Here is a 19,235-nt window from a genome sequence, read left to right on the forward strand (position 1 = left end):
GAGGGAGGGGGGGGAGAAAGGGAATCCCCGGGAAAGGGTGGTAACCATATCTCGCATCAAATGGGGGGGCTGCAGGTTCCCCCTCGCGAGAAAACAAGAGAGGGGGGGGGAGGGCATCTGGCAGGGCGGATAGGGACTTTTAGAATTCCCCCCCCCCCCCCCCCTTTTTTCCCTTTTTCCCCTCCCAAACTTCTTTTTCTTCTTTCCCCCCCCAATTCTTCTTCTCCCTTCCCCCCCCGCTTTTTTTTCCTCCCATTTTTTTTTAATTTTTTCCCTTCCCCCCGCCCTCCCTGCCTGTTAACCCCCCCCCCCCCCCCCTCCTTGCGTTCTCACATTTCACCCTCCTCCTCCTCCCTCTGTCCCAACATGTTTGTCTAACTGTGTCTGGTCAGTGGCCTACTGTTGAAGACGATGGAAACTTTCGGAGAAAGAGAGGAGGCACCAATACATAAACTCCCTCCTCTCTTTCTCTTCCCTCCCCCTCCTCCCTCCTCCCTCCTCCCTCCTCCCTCCTCCCTCCTCCCTCCTTGCGCTCTGCCTCCTTTCCATACTCTTGCAACTCTCCCCTCGCTTCTCATAGGACGGAGTTTCTAATGAATACCATGCAGCTTGAGCTTGTGCTAACTAGGGGAGGGCAGCTTGAAGGCTCTGCACGTGCTATCGTCTGATCCCGTCAGCACGAATTTCGCGTCTCTGGTGATGGCGATACTGAGAATCGCCTGGGAGACAAGTTAGGAAAGGAGATGGAAGGGGGGGGGGAGCAAGTGGGGAAAGGGAGTGGAAGGAGCACGGAGAGGGAGAACAGAGAAGAAGATGCGAGTACAGGAGAGAATGAAGAACAAATGTCGATCGAATGACAAACAGCAGCGCAAGAAGACAAAAAAAAATGGAAGGAGATCAACAACAATCCACAGCAGCAGCAGCAGCAACAACAACAACATGAGCAGCAGCAGCAGCAACAACAGGAGCAGCAGCAGCAGCAACAACAACAACAGGAGCAGCAGCAGCAGCAACAACAACAGGAGCAGGAGCGCACGTGCAGCCAGACCTTATGGTGCCCCCGGAAGACTTTGATGAGGGAGCCGTCGAGGATGCTCCAGACGTAGAGGTTTCCCTTGGCTCCAGCTGAGAAGAGCATCGGAGATGAGACATGCATCAGCAGCTTCGTCGCCCCCTCGTGCTGCGGCACTCCATGCTCGTTCGTTCGTCGCGTCTGGTAGCAGCACGCTCGCTCGCGGCCGTTGGCTGTGGAGGATGAGTGAAGACAGTGAGAACAAGCACGCAAGTGAAGAGCAGGAACAGGAGCAAGAGCAAGAGCAGGTGCAGGTGCAGGTGCAGGTGCAGGTGCAGGTGCAGGTGCAGGTGCAGGTGCAGGTGCAGGTGCAGGTGCAGGTGCAGGTGCAGGTGCAGGAGCAGGAGAGAGAAGGAGTGGGGAACAACCTATCTCCCATATCCTTACGGAGCCATCCATGCTGGCGGTGATGGCGATATCGGGGTAGTACTTGGAGATGAGAATGTCTTCAACTTAGCCAACAGTCAGAGAGGAGAAGATGAGCAGATCAAAGATAGAAGAGGTGGCAAGGAAAGAGCCTGGATGATGTGGAGCATTGCAAGGGACTTACTCGATGCTGTGTGCCCTGACGTGGCGAAAAGAGGAAATTTGTTGATGATCCTGGCAAAGGGTTGAGAAGGAGAAGTAGAACAAGACAAGATGTGAAGAAGGAGGGGAGAAGAAAAGAGATCATATCAAGACGGAAGAAGAGACACATGTCAGCCAGAACAAGAAGCTAAAACATGCAGGCGAGAAAATTTGATTTCACATGTTCCCTTCCTCCCTCGTCACTCACTTTCCCGTCTGCGAGTGGAACAGGATGACCCGCCCGTTCTTGTCGCCGCTCACACAAACAGGATCAGAGGGATGGCATGCAAGAGCCGTAACGACGTCAGCATGTGCGTTCACGGGATCATTGATACCTGAGGAACGTTAGGAAGAGAAGAGGAGGAGAGGGTCGATTGTGATCAAATTGGATAATAAATTGAATATCAAGGGCAGCGCAATCAGGCAGGACGAGAGACAAACGGAATAGAAAGAAGAAAGAAGATGAATGATTCAGGAATGCAGCAGGCTGAGGACGAGGACAAGGACAAGGACAAGGACGCAGGGGGACAGGAGGAGGTGGAGCAGCGCGGGTCCTACTGCGGAGGAGGGAGCCTGTCTTAGGGCAGAAGATCTGTGGAGGATTCGAACGTGAGCGAAACGAGTTTGACCAGCTGGAAGTAGCAGCACCCGGAGAACTCCGTCAATGCAGCCGGTGACGACAAGCTTTCCTCCTGCTCGATCGCGTCACGGCAAAAGAAAGCAGGAGGATGAAGAAGTAGATGACGACGAGGAAGAGAAGTAGCAACAAGCAGCAGGTGCGAGAGAGAAAAGGGGAGAAGACTGTCAAAGTGCTCGGTGAGCAAACAGTGAGCAACCTGCTGCAAAACCTCCGCATGTGACAGAACCAGGATGACTGCAAGAGAAAAAAACTTCAGAAGAGAGCTTCTCCTCCCTCCCTCTCCCTCTCCCTCTCTCTCTCACCTTGTAAATACTTGCAGACAGGTGCCATAGTAGGATTGTTGGGGCTCTGCTCCACAGACAAGTCATCCTTCCTCACGCAGAAAAGAAATTTCGCTTTCCTCCCTCCCTTGAGCTGCTCGAGATCTCCCACATGAAGCAGTTGCCATCGTCTGAACCTGCATGATCCCCACAGATCAGCGACTGAACTGCCAGGACGTGACGGCGTACCAGCGAGAATGACCGATCCTCTCGGGTGCCACTCCATCCAGTTCATAGTCCCCGATCCCTCCTGCCATGGCAGGGCATCACGTCAGACTCTTGCGAGACTTGCTGCTTGCTCCACCAGGCTCGTAACCAGCTCTCCCGTGTCTGCCATCCTTGAAGCAGTTCAACAACAGCACATGGCGGCATAGCAAGCATATACCAGACTTTGATGACTCCATCCATGGCGGCGGCGGCGATGAACCTGTCAAGCATGTCAAGACAAGAACTTTCTCCCATCCGCATGACTCACGTCCCCTCGTGACTGAAGCGGACATCTATCACAGAGTCCTGCCCTCAAACAGTCAGCAAACAATTTGATATTTTCATCTGGCATCCAGTACCGTGAAAGTGCTGTTTTCGACTTTCATCTCCTTCAGGCCTCCTCTTTCTTTGTATTGCCATAGCGACAGACTGTCATCTCCTCCGCCACACGCAAACTTGGAGCTGTCATATGGACTTGTGCTCAGACTGTAAACCCTGTGCAAGCAAGGTCACCAGAAGAAGCTTGTGTTGCGGTACTTACGGTCCTGCTCTTGCTATGCATGCAGCTGCATCGTCTTCGAGAGTCTTGAGGACACCAACATCGTCATCGTCGTCAGTCTCTTGCTCAACACCGTCGTCTTGCTCGTCAAACATGTCCACCCTGTATGTGGTGTTGGGGTCCGAAGGCTCGGACCCATCCACCAACACCTTGGGAGTGACGTCAATGACGCGTCAAGGAATCGGATTCTACCAGAGACCTCATCGGATTTCAAGAAGATGATGTCTGAGTCGTCATACATCTGCTGCAAATTTTCTCTCGAGGCCTCTTTCTTCTGCCTGTCCTCCCCGTCCTCTTCCTCTCCTTTCCCCCCATTACATGATTTTTCGCCTTGATCGCCTGCATGCACAAATCATTCAGACTGGTGACTGAAGCTTGCGCGACACATGTTAAACCAGTTTCTCCTCCTGATTCTCCTCCTCTCAGGCCCACAAAGTTGTTCACATGAAGATCCCTCCGTGTCTGCAGCAGAAGTCTCCTGTAACATGCACCATGTAAGGACGTGCAGGTAAGGACAATGTGAACAGAAGGAGGGGACAAAAACCTTAGGAGTGTATGCGCATGTAGTTCAAGGAGTTGAGAGGTAAGACCATGCTCGCACTTGCACGTGGCTCCATGGTGCTCGAGCAGAGCACCTTGAGCAACCACGATGAAGGAGGCCCACAGGCAAAGGAGGAGAGTAGAAATTTGAATGAGCATCATCATCATATCACGCTCTTTCTTGATCTATGGAGACGCCATGGACGTCATCGCCTCAACAGCTCAACTCCGTCGCATCATCGCTCATCGCGGCTCCTCCGCCATGTTCGCCCCTTCTCCCCAACGCCCTCGTTTCTCCCGAATCCCACTGGCCGCATTGTTTCCCCCTTGTTTCCCCTCATCCCCGCTCATTCACCCCACTCCCGAAAAAGGAGCCGACCACAGAGCCGACCATGTTCGGAACCATCCGGCAAGCGCGCATGGCGCTGATGCTGTTGAGCACGGAGACGACCGATGCTCTGATCTCTGTGGCCGAGGCCATCGACAAGACGTCAGTGGATGATCCTGCTCCTCCAGCCGTCGACCCCTCCATCACTGCAGAGGTGGCAGATGCGCAAAAGGAGGTGGACGAAGAGCAGAAGGCGCTAAAGGCGGTGTATTCAGCGTGAGCATGCGTGCTGGTTCGGTTTGAATGTGCCGTGGTGGATATATTCAGACAGATTTCATCGATAAATGTTTCATGTATCACCCTGCTGCTATAGAGCCTGTCCATAACTCCCGATGCAAAAGTTCGCCCAGATCACCGGCCTTACCTTGAAGCTGCCAAGGTGACCGAAGACTTGTAGAGGTTGAGATGAGATGGACACGCATCGTGAATGATGTACGTGACATGATAGCTCCTCGTGGAGTTCGCACCCCTTGCTCTAACCGAGTCCACAAGTCGAGTTTCTCCCCCAGTCTGTAGCTTCGATCGAGCAGGAGCCACGCAAGGGACGGAAGGTACTCGGAAGGTTTGAGTGTGCCGAATCTCGATTACTGGCTGAGTGTGAGAGGAGGGGAGGAAGGGGGAATGAGAGGTACAGCGAGGGCAGATAGACGAAGACGAAAAGGGGGAGGGAGTGGAACAGGATATATAGCGTGGACGAGAAACGCTGCTTCGTTTCTTTCTTGGCTGACGGCGCCATATCTCATCGAAAGAATGAATGCTGGAGTATGTGAGATGGAGATGAAGGCATAAGAACTACATGAAAGAGGAGATCACATGATCAAATTTACAGATATTCGCATTCATCGCAGCTTCTTGTTGCTGTTGTACATGTTCACGATACTGTGACGTCAGTGCCGGATGGCAGACTTCATGAAAAACCAACAGTTGTTTGTTGATTGAGGAACGATGGTGTTCTCAAACAGCAGATAGCCCACGATATCTCGGCCATACACGCAGTCTTGTATTGGGGTTGTCTTCTAGCCAATTTCAGATCTCGTTACACTTCGGTTCCAAAGCAACAATGGATTGGAGTAGTCCCTTCCAGCTCCTAGGAAATTCCTGCTCCCCGCCCCCTTTCCCCCTCCCCCTCGTCCCCCTGATCTCTCCGCCTCTTTCACCTCCTCTTCTCATCTCCCCTCCTCCCCAGCACGCTGATACCTCACCGACTCCGCAGTGCATCTGATTTTGACCTCTAAAGTTGGTCCTCAGACTCATACCCAGCTCCTCCCAGCAGCTCATGACATCTAACGCCTTGCTGCTCCACACCTCCCACTAGCATACCGATGTTCAGTCGAAGACAGGGGTCCCTCCTCCTGGTCTACAGCACCATCGCCATCTCCATGATAGTCTGGTACAAGTACGAACAGAGCAGAGACGTTGCCCGACTGTCAGAGCTGCCAGCGAGCTTGTTCACGGACAAGAATCGGCCCTTCAGCATCGCGTCCTCTCCTCCTCCTCGGTCCTCCCATAGCTCACGATCCTGCACAGGGGTGGATTGGAAGTCGCGCTCCTGTGCCTACCGCAACCTCTGCGGACGGGGTGATAGAGGGAGGAAGGTTCCTCTACTTCCAGCATCCGGACGACGTCTCCTCCCTCTCCTTAGACTGGGCTGTCTCCCTTCAGAGCGGACATGGCGGCTACGGCCCTCGTTGGAGCCCCGTCACAGTCAACGGGACGGTGCCAGGGAACGCCACGTGGGTCGACCTGGGAGGGGACGCTGCTGTGTTTGTCACGGAGTACAACTGGGCCAACCCGAGCCTGCTGGTGGCCGACTCGTTCTTCCCGTGGTATGCGCTGCTGGCGAGCTTCATGCAGTCCTCCACCTCCTCGCTCGGCATCAAGATCAGGCTGGTCAGCCCCCTCCCCTGGTCCTGCGACTGGCAGCGGAGCCACAACACTTCGTGGGCCCACTGGTGCGACAAGATCTGGAACAAGTTCTGCCCTGGCAACGTCCCATTCATGATGACCTCTCGTCGCCTGCTCGACTTGTCCGACCTCGCAGCTCACAACCGATCCCTCCTATGCTTTCCTCGCGTCCTCGCTGGGGTCGGGCGTTGGACGGATCACTGCAGTGACTCTTACGTCCATGGGGAGAGCCAAGCATGGACCCGCAGGGCCCTGGACGACCTGGACGTGAACGCGTACTGTAACGCGGGGCGATCCCTGCTCTACCATAATTTCCGAGAGTTTGTGCGATCCAACCTCAACATCCAGCCTTCCATCACAGCAAGACAGGTCCTCCTGGGCAACTTCCATGTGGAGGACAACTTTCAACTGAGGTTGACAAGTTGCTGCGGTACCTGCCCTCTGTTGCCAGCCATCTGAGAGAATGGGGATTTCATCCCTTGCTTGCAGACCTCCCTAAGATGAGCTTGAAGGAACAAGTTGCTGCTGCCATGAGGAGCGAGGGATATGTCGGAGTTTGCGGGGGAGGCTCTACCTTCGTTGCCCTCTTCCTGTCACGGTTCGCTCTCTTCCTCGTTGCCTGCTCCAGCCCCAAGATCCTCGACTACGAGCTCTTGCTCAACATCGGCTTCCTGCGAGTCGAGTACCTGAACAGCCTTCCTCCCTCCCCAGCTGACTTGGCTGGTCACGTCCAAAGGCTCCTCCAGGTCTCTCAGCTTGCTAGGGGGCGTCGCCGGTGACTCGTGAGTCTCGGAGGCCGCGGCGTCGCTAACTTGGAGTTCTAAATACTACTGTACCATATCATCCGCGGTCTCTCAGTCGACGGACTCCCTCCCCGGGCCGCGGCCCGGCGGCGGGGCCCGGCCGGCGCCGCCGGCCCGAGTCGGCCGCCGGTCTCGGGGGGGCCCGCCGTTCAGAGTCAGGCCTCGTCGGGCCACGCCGGGTGCCAACGGTCAGGCCCGACCGGGAGCAGGGCCGGGACCCCGGCGGACCGGACCCGGTCCGTCTTACTTGGTAGCGGTACTACGGTACGGTACTCCGTAGGCCGCCGGGCCGCGCCCGGCTCCGGCGGCGATCGGAGAGCGAAGGTAATAAAAGGCAGAGGAGTAGCAGGTTATGGGCCTCTGCACCGAGGATATGGCGATGCACTTCACGCCCCTGCTGTTACTGCTTGCCATGGCGGTAGCGACGTCTGCTGTGCCCATGAGGTGAAGATGCTTACCCTCCCCTCACCTCGTCCTCCTCCTCTTCCTCTATTCCTCTCCTTGGATGCGCTGTCATGGCAGAGGCGTCCCTGTCTGACCATAGGGGACTGAAACGCTACTTTGTCCTCGAGGTTGCTCAGTTGCTACTGCGGTTGACTCGATGTGTTCTTTGTGTTTGGTTGCCTTGAGAACAACTTATTCGACGATGAATGGATAGTTTGCTTGCAAGTTGGTATGTTTTTAGTTCTGAGACACGAGGTTTGTTCTCGACAATGCGCCCTTTTCGCTGTTGGCATGAGATCCATGTGATGGGTACTTCCATGTCTACACCTACACAACATCTGCATGTCCTTGCGCAGCTTCAATGTCTCTCAACACCCTCAACATGATCGCGCTCGTCGTTACGAGCGAGCGAGAGGCCCGCGCTGACAGATGCCTGCAGGTCTAAGGGTCGATGCCTGAGAGAGTTTGAGCGATGGACGAAGAAGCACTCGAAGGTGTACGAGGACGATACCACCTACCTCAGAAGACTCGCGTCCTTCTGCGTGTCCCTCAAGGAGGTGGAGGCGATCAACTCTCGTCCCGGCACTACCTGGAGGGCGGCGCTGAACCAGTACAGCGACCTGACCTGGGAGGAGTTCAAGCATGCCAAACTCATGGCGGAGCAGAACTGCAGCGCGACTGTCACGACGCCAGTGGAGAAGCTCGTGAAGATGGGGATAGTGGCGGATGAGTTCGACTGGAGGAACCAGACGTGCGGCGAGACCTCGTGTGTGTCGATGGTGAAGAACCAGGGCACTTGCGGTAGTTGTTGGACCTTCTCGACGGCAGCAGCTCTAGAGTCTCTGCATGCCATCAAGACAGGAGAGATGGTCCTGCTGAGCGAGCAGCAGCTCGTGGACTGCGCGGCAGACTTCAAGAACAACGGATGCAACGGCGGCCTCCCGTCCCAGGCCTTCGAGTACATCATGTACAACGGCGGGCTGAGCAAGATGGAAGAATACCCGTACGTGTGCGGCGATGGACATTGCAACGTGACTGGAGGCCCCTGCGCCTTTGATCCTGTTGGAAAGCCATGGAGCGTTGGAGCCAAGGTGAGAAGGAGGGGGAGGGGGAGGAAGGGAGGAGCAGATCAGAGAAATCTCTTGTTTGTGTGGCGTTGGCTAACAAGGAAGAAGGTTTCGAAAGTCGCAAACTTCACGCCGGGAGACGAGATCAGGTGCTGCCCTCGCCTTTGCTTCGGCTCCCTCATGCTCCTGCAGCATGAAGACTGTCGTCGGATCGCACAACCCCATCAGTGTTGCGTTCGAGGTGAGGGAACAACGGTGGCGAGGAGGATCGGGAGGAAGCGGTTGGAGGTTGGGAAAGGGAGAGACGAAGAGGAAGAAGAGGAAGAGACAGGTGGCAGGGTTGGGAGGAGGACAAGGAGCAAGGAGAGGAGGGAGAGCATTGATGGTGAGTGGGCAGGTTGTTGCTGATCTCCGCCATTACTCCTCCGGCGTCTACTCCTCCCCCACGTGCGTTGGAACTCCTGACAAGGTGAGGAAGGGATGGAGGCAGAGCAATCAAAGTGGAAGGAGAGGACAAGAAGGGGAGGGAGAGAGAGGGGAAGAAAGTGATGGGTCAGGAAAGATGATGGGGAGTGAGGGGGTAGGGGGGAAGTGAGCTTAACCGCTCTGATCCTCTTCTCTACTTGCAGGTCAATCATGCTGTGCTCGCCGTTGGGTACGGGACAGAGGGAGGCATCCCCTACTGGACCATCAAGAACAGCTGGTGAGGATGAGAGGAGAAGCAGGAGGAGGAGGGGAAGGAGGAGGGCGTGGTGGTGGAAGAGCTCAAGTTCACTCCCAGGGGATTCGCATGGGGAGACAACGGATACTTCAAGATACAGAGAGGTATGCCCCCTCCTCCCTCCTCCTTCCCCTGCCCCTCTTTCTCCTCCGCCTCCTTGGCCTTCGCTTCCTCGTTCTGTTTCCCTCTCCTCCCTCATCGTCCTCCCTTGTCACCATCGCGCTTGACGTCAGCGTCACCTGCATCCTTGCTACTCACTCTCGTTGTAGGAAGCAACATGTGCGGAATCTCTGTCTGCGCCTCCTTCCCCATCACGTCCGACAAGTAAGAGAAGCAATGCGGAGGAAGCAGAGGAGAGGAGAGAAGTTTGATGTTGAGTGAATTCAAGTCCTTCACAACCTCCAAGCAAACATGGTCTCCTCTCTGCTGCTCTTCGGCTTGTAGCAGAATCTGAAGGATAGAGGTCAGGGAGGATAAACAGTGGGAGGGAGGGGGGCGGAGGATGGATGGATTGAGGGAGGGAGGGAGGGAGGGAGGGAGGAAGCATTGGGGTGAGTGGGGGCGGTGGAGAGAAAGGGAGGGAGGGAGATGGGGGCAGGGGAGGAGGAGGAGGGACAGTATTACGGGATGCGAATGATTTCTCGTAGTCCTTCAGATTCTTGAGGCTCCTGGAAATCATTCTGCCGCTTGTGAGCGAGGCAAGAGCAGCAGATCAATGCAGAGAGGAAGTGAAGAGAAAAGAAGGCGAAGAGGGGGACTGGTGGGGAGGAGGAGAGGAAGAAGAAGAAGAAGAGGAAGAGGAAGAGGTAGAGGTAGAGGTAGAGGTAGAGGAAGAGCGGGGGGTGGTATACCTTAAAGTTGTGGAAGACGTGTGGAGGGATGGGTGAGATATTCGTTCGAGCCATTGAACGGATCTGCCATCAAGGAGATGAGAAGAGCAAAGGGGAGGAAGGAGCTGGTGAACGTGAAACATGGAAGGTGGAGACTTGAGGGGAGGAGGGAGGGGACGGAAGGACAGGAGGAAGGAGACGACGCAGGGGAGGACGGAGAGGGGGACGGAGGAAGGGACCTTGTTGAGATGCAGAGCAACTTCCATCGGCGTGTCCATCCACACGCATCGAGCCTCAGCCTGCAACCGAGTGAGACGGGAGGAAGAGAACGAAAAGAAGTGGACTATCCGCCGGGAGGGGTTGGAGAGGGGGGGTGGAGGAGCAGGAGGGGCAGGAGGAGGAGCAGGGAGACAGAGGGGGGAAAGGAGTGTGTGGCAGTATAGTTGGGGATACAACCTTGTTCCTTTGAGCAAGTTGAATCCATGGTCGTCGGTCCTGCACAGAGAAGGATTACAAAAAGAGTTACTCGCTGCTCCCTCCTCCTCGTCCTCCTCACCTCTTCTTTGGGATTGAGCTTGTCGATGACCACCGAGCTAATGAACTAGAATTTAGCTGCTTTCCTTCCAATGATTCCCACAACCACCATCACCATCACCATCACCATCACCATCACCATCACCATCACCATCACCATCACTATCACTCCATCACCATCACCATCACTCCATCACCATCACCATCACTCCATCACCATCACCATCCCCTCTGCTTCATCTTCATCATTCCGATTCTTCCTCTCCTCACCAGCCCTCATCCAGTGCCTGCTGAGCGACTGACGCACATTTTTGCTTCGTGCCGAGCTCATCTTGGTTGACCCACTTGTATCCTCTACTCTCCATCTCTACGATTACAATCAGACGACACCAGGATCTCTCTCTCTCTCTCATCCCCTCTCCCCATCCCCCCACTCTCGCTCGCTCGCTCCCTCCCTCCCTCGCTCCTCTCCTCCCCTCGCTCTCTCGCTCCCTCCCTTCGTCTCCCTCGCCAGCTCTTCCACCTCTCCTTGCAAAGGTGGATTTGCCAGAAGCAGGGAAGCCGACCATGATGACGACTTCCTTTGAGGAGGGAAAGTTCAAGACTGGTGTAGCCCTGCTGAGCAAGTGAGAAGGGAGGAGGAGGAGAGAGGAGGAGAAGATGACAACAAGAGAGGACATTGACGGGAAGGATGGAGAGTGAGGGGGGGAGGACAAGAAGAGCAGAGCAGAGCGCAGGACAGGACAGGACAGGACAGGACAGGACAGGACAGAGGAGAGAGCAGCAGAGGAAGAGAGGAAAAGAAGAGAGGAGGAGGATGGAGGTGTGAGGATGGTCTGACGTTGGCTGCATCACGTCGGCAGGGTTGAAGCCAGAGAATGTGAACTCCTGGAGGCAAAAGGGAGACCATGAGCCACGAAGACAGCAGAGGGCGAAGAGGAGGAGCAGGGGGAGGAGGCAGAGGGTGAAGAGGCTGAGGAGGAGCAAGAGGAGGAGAAAGCAGAGCAGAAGGAGGAAGAGAAACAGGAGGATGAGGAGGAGGAGGAGGAGGAGGAGGAGGAGGAGGACGGAAACGTTGCAGCGAGGAGGAGGATTTTCATGCCTCTAACGGACGTCCCATGAAGAATTCTTCCGGGGTATGGAAATCGATACCTGCATTGAGGGCAAACTGAAAGAGGGAAATGTGAGTTTTGAAGGGAGGAACACAGCAGCGCCAAGGAGAGGAGTAGAGGAGTAGAGGAGTAGAGGAGGAGAGGAGGAGAGGAGGAGAGGAAGAGAGGAGTAGAGGAGTAGAGGAAGAGAGGAAGAGAGGAAGAGAGGAAGAGAGGAGGAGAGGGGGAGCAAGTCAAAAGGAGATAACAAGAGTAAGAGTCCGAGGAAACAAGAGGAGATAAGCATCAACACTAGCAGACTAACCTTGCGATCGCTGTCGGAAAAATCTTTCTCCCTTGCTTCAATCCATGGCCTCTCACTGTTCCTAGTTGATCAACACCTCCCTCCTCTCCTCCCCGTCAATCCAACGTACCCGAGGGGCCGACCGGCTGCGTCCCCGACGTAGAAAGAGCCTTTGACGTTGACTTCGCAGCCCTGAAGGCAAGAGATGAACGTGTGAATGTCAACGACAACGGCTCTGATCTCGCCTTGAGCTCTTTCATCTTCTCCACTGTCTTGAACCACATCCCTGCATACAGATGTTCAGTCAGGATGCTGCTCAAATATGCTTCGCCCCTCATAGCGTGCGCGCTCTTGAACGGTTCGCTAGATCGCCATCAAAGTTCAATGTGCAGCAGTCATGCATCGAATAGAGAAACATCCCCATCATCAACATCGAACTGACAACAACTTTCAGAGTGCAACGTCATCACACCGGGAGCTGGCTTTCGGTTCTCGTCCGAGCCATAGCAGGCAAAGAAGATCAGAGGGCAGCCAAGGGCCGAGTGGATCGACGAGATCTGAGAGATCGGAATCAACAAGGAGCACAGACCATGAGATTCTTTTACCTTATGCTCGACCCCTGCCTCGTAATCTGGATTCTTGTCGATCCTTTTCTGGTTGCTGATGATCACAATGCAAAATCCATCCTTGACGAGCGATTGCAACTTCGGTTTGAGAATAGAAGGACGGATCAAGCACCTTCAGTCATCATCATCGTTGTCGTTTTCTTCCTCCTTCTCCCATTTAACCACCAACAGGTTTCAACACACCCCAGCCGAGTAACAACAACAAGTCCAACCCCATCTATTGTCAATGGTTGCATCATTTCCATCATCATCTCCATCTCGATCATCTCTCTCGTCGTAACCGATTCAGCAGCCAGCATGTTATTACCAGTCGTCGAAGTTCTGAGGAAATTTCTTTCTGCTCTTTGTCCTGATCAAAGTGCCATCGAGGTCGAACGCAGCAATCTGCCATGAGCCTCTTTCAGACTTGTTTCCCGCGTCTCAACGCAGACAACAACAACCTTCTCAGCTCCTTGAAAGTCACAAGACTTCCACATGAGCAGGCTTGCTTGCTTGTCGTTGACCAGGTCCTTTGCCGTCTTCTTGGGCCCAAAGATCGGCGCTAACTGCAACACAACAATCAAATCTCCCAGCCATGGCGCACAAGTAGACTTACTTTGACAGCCTTCTGCTGCACCCTTTCCTCCTGATCCCCCTCTTTCCCTTGATCCTCCTCCTTCCTCCTCTTCCCACACACCTGCCATGGGCACGGGGACTTAAACAGCTCAGAATGAGGCAGCGCAGGCAACCTTGTCCGACGCGCCCTCCTCCTTGCCCTTACAAGCAGCTTCCTCTTCTACAAGGATGAAAGGGTTCCAGTCGATCCTTTCTTTCTGCTTCAAGCATGCATACAGCCACTTGACACTGACGGCACGCACCCCCTCCTTCTGCAGCCTCCCCTCCAGCTCTGCCCCTGAGCATTCCCCGAAGCGCAGGGACAGGATCTCATCTCTCTTCTTGTCCGCTTCGCAGCACACGATATTCGCGTCTTCCCCTGCCTCCACCACCTTCCCGCCATTCTCCGCCACCTGCGCTTTGAGAATGCACTGCTGCATCGGGCCCTTACACTGGATGATCATGCTCAGCCCATGAAACATGGCGGCGCTCTCGACCATGTCGCTCCTTCCTCCTGCTGCCGTCACTTTCGCTCCTCCTATCACTGCCACCACCAGCATGACCACCCCCGCCATCCCCCCCCCGCCATATCCTGACTTCACTTTTTCGCCCCGACAGATTTCGGTACCCTCAGTAGCAATGGGGTAGAGGCGCCGACATGCGCTGTTGGCTCCTCCCGCATCTCTCCCGCCCGCATCGCCCGCCGATGCTCTCCTCCGCTCTCCTCCTGCTCCTCCTGCTCCTCCTGCTCTCCGCTGCTTGTGAAGGAGCTGGGGAGGGGGGTAGGGATGGGGAGGGACGAGGCTACATGACAAGCTCGTTGCCCGGTCTCCTCGGAAACCTCATGTTCGATTATGCCGCTCTCATAGGACTGGCCGACTTCTATGGCTTCCGCCCGCTGCTCACGCTCAACAACTCCTTCATGCGGGAGGAGGGAGGGGCAAGGAGAGTCGATGACCTCAGCAGGAGACGGATCGAGGCGTTTGCCCGCTGGTTCAGGCTGGACATTGAGGACGAGGTCGCGAATTCGATGCCATGGAGGGACTACAAGAAGCAGAAGGGATGGGGGAGGTACGACGAGTCACTGTGCATGATCTCCAACCAGACGCACGTCCGCGTGGAGACCTCTTTCTCCTTCAAGTACTTCGAGGGGCTGGGGCGAGGGAAGCTCAGGGGTGAGGTGTTCGTGTTTCCCTCTACTGTGCGAGAGAAAGGAGAAGCCTTCCTGCTAGACCTCAGGCGCAAACACCAGCAGATCGTAGGGATACACGTGAGGCGAGGCGACAAGACATGGGAATTTCACATGTTCGACTCCTGGTCCCATGACGCAGGTCAGTGGTTTTCTCCTTCCTCGCACCTGCAGGAGTGACATCGAGGATGCTTGCAGGGTACATCAGTCGAGCTGTGCAGACGCTGAGGAGAGTGCTCCGAGGAGCTGTTGCATTCCTTGTCGTCACAGACGATCCCCAGTACCCTCCTCCTGAGTTTGTCTCAGTGTGATTGGCTGCAGTTGGGCACAAGGAGCTTTCAGGGGATTCGAGAACGTTCACTTCTCTCCTTTCCACACATCGCCAGCCTGTAAGGTGGAGCTTGTGAAACAATCAGCCATGTACTGTGAGATCACAGTATTACTAGATGGACATCACATGCGACGAGCCGCTGGTCGACATGTACCTCCTGTCACGCTGCGATGCGATCGTTGTCAGAGCTTGTCTATAGCTACTCTCTCCTCTGACTGGCCGTGCGCAGATCTCGGGAAGCAGCACATTCAGCTGGTGGGCAGCGTATCTAGCGTCCGATCAAACTTTGACGGTCGCTCCTCGAGCGCCTGTGAACCCTGGTGACGAGGCCGGTATGATGTGATCCAGGGGATAATCTCTTGCAGACGGCCCGTTCGGACCGTGCGAGCAGGGAGGAAAGGAGGAAAACAGGAATGTCTGCGCCTCTACAAACACGTCCTACATATCGAGAGTGAACTACCACGTACAGTGCAAGGAGTACAGCTCGCATGTCGCTCTCAAGTAGCCTGAGGACACTTGTCGGGGTTGACGAGGTTGGCAGGATTACTACCCTTCGGATTGGATCTTGTTGGACAAGAATCCGAGACTTGACATTTATCCTGAGTGGTGGGGGCCAACGGTCAAGCATGCCAGCTTGCACACAACGGCGGTCCAATTGCCAAGGACCCTAGATGTGGAGGTCTCCGAATTTCCTGCCGGTGGCTTTCTGTGCCTGTACAGTCAGGGTACATTGATTCTTCAACTCCCAAATCACGAGGGAAGAATCTTTTCCGGTCAGTTTATGCAACAATTGTGGAGTGCCACATACCTGATTTGTTATCAGGAACAATTCTGCTCAAAGAAACCTCTCACAACCCTTTTAACGAGGCTTCGGTTGTTTGCCTCAGTGAAGATGCATGTGTAGCTGAAAATCCGTTCAAGAGTCCAGACTGCTGGATGTCCCACAGGAATGTCGAGTAAAATCTTGAAATCAACATGACATGGGCCGTGACGGAATTGAACCGTCATCGCACACACCAGCGCAGCCCGGAGAGGGTTTACCTCCCCCCCATCAATCTATCATCATAGCAGTAGATGAATAGAATGCTGGGATATATACATCAAAGAATGTTGAACCATTAATCAACCCTTATCCAGTAAAAATTGACATTTTCCATGCTTAATGTTTGATGTCATGTAAAAAGAGCAGCGTTTGTACCTTCATGGCAGAAAATTCAATATTTACAACAGAGAATTCCATCTTCGCGCTCCAATGTGTAGTTCACATATATTGCATTTAAGCGCAATACAATCCCTTGTCGATTGCAGGAGGAATAGGCTTGATTTCCGTTCCCAACTCTTGTTCCACCTTGTACAAATTGAACCTATCATCGTAGGTGATCAAATTGATCGCAAGACCCAAGTGACCGAAGCGACCACTCCTACCCACTCTGTGCAAGTAAGTCTCGGAGTTCTTCGGGAAGTCGAAGTTGATCACGACATTGACAGACTGAATATCAATTCCACGTGTAAAAAGATCAGAAGACACCAGATTTCTGCACGCTCCGTTCCTGAAGTCATGGAAAACACGGTTGCGATGTGCCTGTTGCATTTTGGAATGGATGTAGAAACAAGAATATCCCAACTCAGTGATTTTCTTGGCAAGAAGCTCTACCCTGTTGAAGGAGTTGCAGAAAATAATGCTCTGGTTGATTTGAAGCTTCGAGAAAAGGGTGTTCAAGCAGTGGACTTTGGCCTTTTCTTCCACATAGGCATAAAATTGAGTAATACCTTTCAAAGTCAATTCCTCCATGAGATTGATCTCAAAGGGCTCTCGCATGTACTTGTCCTTGAACTGCGCAACAGTGACTGGGAAAGTCGCTGAGTAGAGCATCTTCTGGCAGTTCCTTGGCATATATTTGGTCACGAGCTCCTCACAAATAGGCATGAAATCATGAGAAAGCAGCTTGTCTGCTTCATCCAGAACCATAATGTTGCACTTGCTCAGGTCAGCAACACCTTTGTTCGCCAGATCCACCACACGCCCAGGAGTAGCTACCAAAACATGCACGGTAGAATACAAACGCATAATGTCGTCCTTCAGACTGGTTCCGCCAGTCGTAACCATAACCTCGATCCCCAAATGTTTCCCCAATTCTTTGCACACTTGTGCTGTTTGAAGAGCAAGCTCGCGAGTAGGAACAAGAAGGAGCGCCTGAATTGCCTCCAGCTTCGAGTCAATCCTCTCCAACGTAGGAATGGTGAAAGCACCCGTTTTCCCCGTACCATTCTTGGCCCTGTACTCAGATGAGCATCTACTTCAGATAAAATTCGCAAAGGCACCTAGCAAGAATATCTCTTCCCACCAAAGCAACGGGAATGCTCTCCTCCTGGATGGGAGATGGATTTTCCCAGCCCTTCTCGAAAATGCCCATAAGAAGTTCACGCTTCAAATAATAGTCCTCGAAGCTGTTTCCTTTGGTCGCCGTGACATCCTGCCATGTTGTCGTCAGAACAAGGCATCTCGAAAATTGGCGAGCATACTGTGGTTTTTAATCGGTTGTCCCTGGGCGGGGCTTGCAATTGGTTCCTCCAATCTTCGCCACGATTCTGCATTGCATGCATTTGCTGCATTTGTTGAGGAGGCATCTGTTGTGGATGATGCTGCATCTGGTGTGGATGCATAGCCTGTGGGTTTTGTGGTGGGAGCTTTGCAGCCGCGGCATAGTTTATGGCCGGTGTTGCCATTGTAGAGTACAAATTGTCCTGACCCAGCTGATTGATGTAGGTAGCACCTGATAGGAAGACTGAACTGTTTACAACAGCAGTCGCTTCTTCAGATCTCACGCGTTCCTGTTCATTAAGGATCAGAAAAAATCTCACAATAGAGGACAAAAACGAGTACGAAACAATAAAATAAGCACTTTCAAAGAATAACCTTTTCCAAAGAGAAAGGTCATAATGGAACACATCTCATTGCGATGAGGTGATGGTAAGAAGAAGAGAGGAAGGTGAAACAACAAACAATTCGAATCCAGCGAAATTCAAATTTTGAGCAGTGTTGTTGCACTGATCGTATTCATACATACACGATCGATACATCAAGCAAAGAAATAGCCAACACAGCAAGTATGGGATCATCGACTGTGAATCTGCATTTTGTGATTCCAATTCCTTTCAAACCAGAAGAGGAACACGAAAACCGCATCACAAATGCCGCTGCATTACCGCGAGGAGTTTGGAGAGGAGTGGCGCGTGGAAGGGTCAACGGGTCAATACATTCCTAGGGCTTTTCCAATAGATTGGGTCATACGCACCCCTACGACCGAGACATTCAATCAATGGGGTGGGTACCTTTATGCGATTCTTGCCTATGAGGGCAGAGCTGATCTAATCCCTATCTAGCATGCAAAACGACAAGGCTATATATCTTCGCTAAAGGGTACTGTACTTGTTCGATGTTCCAGAGGGTAGGGTGGTTGAAATAATGTGGGTCAACGTTCCGCTGTGCGGGGAAAAAGGGTTTGTTGAAACTAGGTGGGGTGGTATTTCAAAAGTGACAGGGTGGGTACAGCGAAATACTTCGGTTGAAATATAATTAAAATTTGAAATATTTACGATTGCACCGGTCGATTTTAAATGATATCGTCTAATGGATGTACGGGTTTGGGTTCAAATCATTCTGAGTTGTGATGAAATTTGATGGACTTGGTACCACATGGATGGGTTAAATAGTAATTCGGAACATTTGTAATATGAGGGTGGGGTCCTGGAATTGAATCAGGCGGGGTAGGGTGTCCTCTCAGTCATCAGCTATTATAAACTCTAGGGGTGGTGGCTGACAGAGGGTGGTACAACTGTTTCAAAAAAACTTTTGCTACGCGGCAAAGCCTTGATCACCGGTGAAATAACCTATGAATGAGGGGGGTGAATGGTCTCACCACCCCCACCGAATTCACTGGAGCCTAGAAGTTGTGACCCCAGATTTCTCGACCAATTTGGGGTACTCCAAAAAAAAAATTGCGGGGGTGGGCCGGAGGATTTTTATTTGTGTTCGCCGAACATGTTGGGGCAGATCAGGGTAGGGTAGATAGTCAGGGTAGGGTGATCTACCCTACCCTAAATTTCTAAATGATTTCAGTGGTCTGCAGTGCACGAGACCTTTGCCACCCCTGATATGATATGTATGCACCCCTGCCATACCATGCTCCATCCCCACCCTTGGTTCGACCACTCCTCATCCTCTACTACCCTACCCATCTCTAAGGGAGTGACTTTGCCTACCACCCATTCAGTCCTTACAACAAAGCACCTCATACGAATTTCGGACCACCCACCCACCCTGCATTGACGGAAACGACTAAGAGAACAACAGTCGCGGCCTCCTCTTGACCACCCCTGTGTCATCCCATCAAGGCATACAAGACCACCCCACCCTGTCGCACTCCGGAGCGACAGAGGATTCGACTCGGAGAAGTACGGGCCCGCGCCGTCTTGAAATCAGGTTGAACGAGGCGGGTTTGA

At 53.4% G+C, this 19,235-nt stretch overlaps 6 protein-coding genes across 6 annotated transcripts; 3 read left to right on the plus strand and 3 right to left on the minus strand.

Moving 5' to 3' along the window:
* Positions 1-620: 620 nt before the first annotated feature.
* GUITHDRAFT_109462 (hypothetical protein) lies at positions 621-3,606 on the minus strand (the record flags this gene model as incomplete). Its single annotated transcript, XM_005831606.1, has 13 exons — positions 621-719; positions 1,049-1,245; positions 1,623-1,672; positions 1,848-1,974; positions 2,476-2,513; positions 2,658-2,736; positions 2,789-2,849; positions 2,904-2,937; positions 2,985-3,026; positions 3,075-3,112; positions 3,166-3,301; positions 3,348-3,514; positions 3,565-3,606. The coding sequence occupies 13 exons, from the start codon at positions 3,604-3,606 to the stop codon at positions 621-623; spliced, it is 1,110 nt and encodes a 369-aa protein (XP_005831663.1).
* A 487-nt stretch (positions 3,607-4,093) lies between these two features.
* On the plus strand, positions 4,094-4,513 carry GUITHDRAFT_109463 (hypothetical protein; the record flags this gene model as incomplete). The annotated part of the gene is made up of 1 exon (XM_005831607.1): positions 4,094-4,513. The coding sequence occupies one exon, from the start codon at positions 4,094-4,096 to the stop codon at positions 4,511-4,513; it is 420 nt and encodes a 139-aa protein (XP_005831664.1).
* A 2,861-nt stretch (positions 4,514-7,374) lies between these two features.
* GUITHDRAFT_71985 (hypothetical protein) lies at positions 7,375-9,561 on the plus strand (the record flags this gene model as incomplete). Its single annotated transcript, XM_005831608.1, has 8 exons — positions 7,375-7,445; positions 7,885-8,536; positions 8,618-8,661; positions 8,705-8,753; positions 8,910-8,981; positions 9,142-9,215; positions 9,294-9,337; positions 9,503-9,561. The coding sequence occupies 8 exons, from the start codon at positions 7,375-7,377 to the stop codon at positions 9,559-9,561; spliced, it is 1,065 nt and encodes a 354-aa protein (XP_005831665.1).
* A 2,547-nt stretch (positions 9,562-12,108) lies between these two features.
* Positions 12,109-13,772, minus strand: GUITHDRAFT_139612 (hypothetical protein; the record flags this gene model as incomplete). The annotated part of the gene is made up of 7 exons (XM_005831609.1): positions 12,109-12,278; positions 12,465-12,549; positions 12,598-12,730; positions 12,926-13,002; positions 13,059-13,163; positions 13,214-13,294; positions 13,347-13,772. 7 exons carry the CDS (start codon positions 13,770-13,772, stop codon positions 12,109-12,111), a joined length of 1,077 nt encoding a protein of 358 aa, XP_005831666.1.
* A 248-nt stretch (positions 13,773-14,020) lies between these two features.
* GUITHDRAFT_109466 (hypothetical protein) lies at positions 14,021-15,237 on the plus strand (the record flags this gene model as incomplete). The annotated part of the gene is made up of 5 exons (XM_005831610.1): positions 14,021-14,543; positions 14,600-14,681; positions 14,723-14,837; positions 14,962-15,052; positions 15,098-15,237. 5 exons carry the CDS (start codon positions 14,021-14,023, stop codon positions 15,235-15,237), a joined length of 951 nt encoding a protein of 316 aa, XP_005831667.1.
* Positions 15,238-16,008: 771 nt separating this feature from the next.
* Positions 16,009-17,327, minus strand: GUITHDRAFT_71963 (hypothetical protein; the record flags this gene model as incomplete). Its single annotated transcript, XM_005831611.1, has 3 exons — positions 16,009-17,008; positions 17,055-17,206; positions 17,256-17,327. 3 exons carry the CDS (start codon positions 17,325-17,327, stop codon positions 16,009-16,011), a joined length of 1,224 nt encoding a protein of 407 aa, XP_005831668.1.
* Between the last annotated feature and the right edge of the window lie 1,908 nt (positions 17,328-19,235).

The sequence above is a fragment of the Guillardia theta genome (genome assembly GCF_000315625.1).
Source record: "Guillardia theta CCMP2712 unplaced genomic scaffold GUITHscaffold_39, whole genome shotgun sequence".
Classification (NCBI taxonomy): Eukaryota; class Cryptophyceae; order Pyrenomonadales; family Geminigeraceae; genus Guillardia; species Guillardia theta.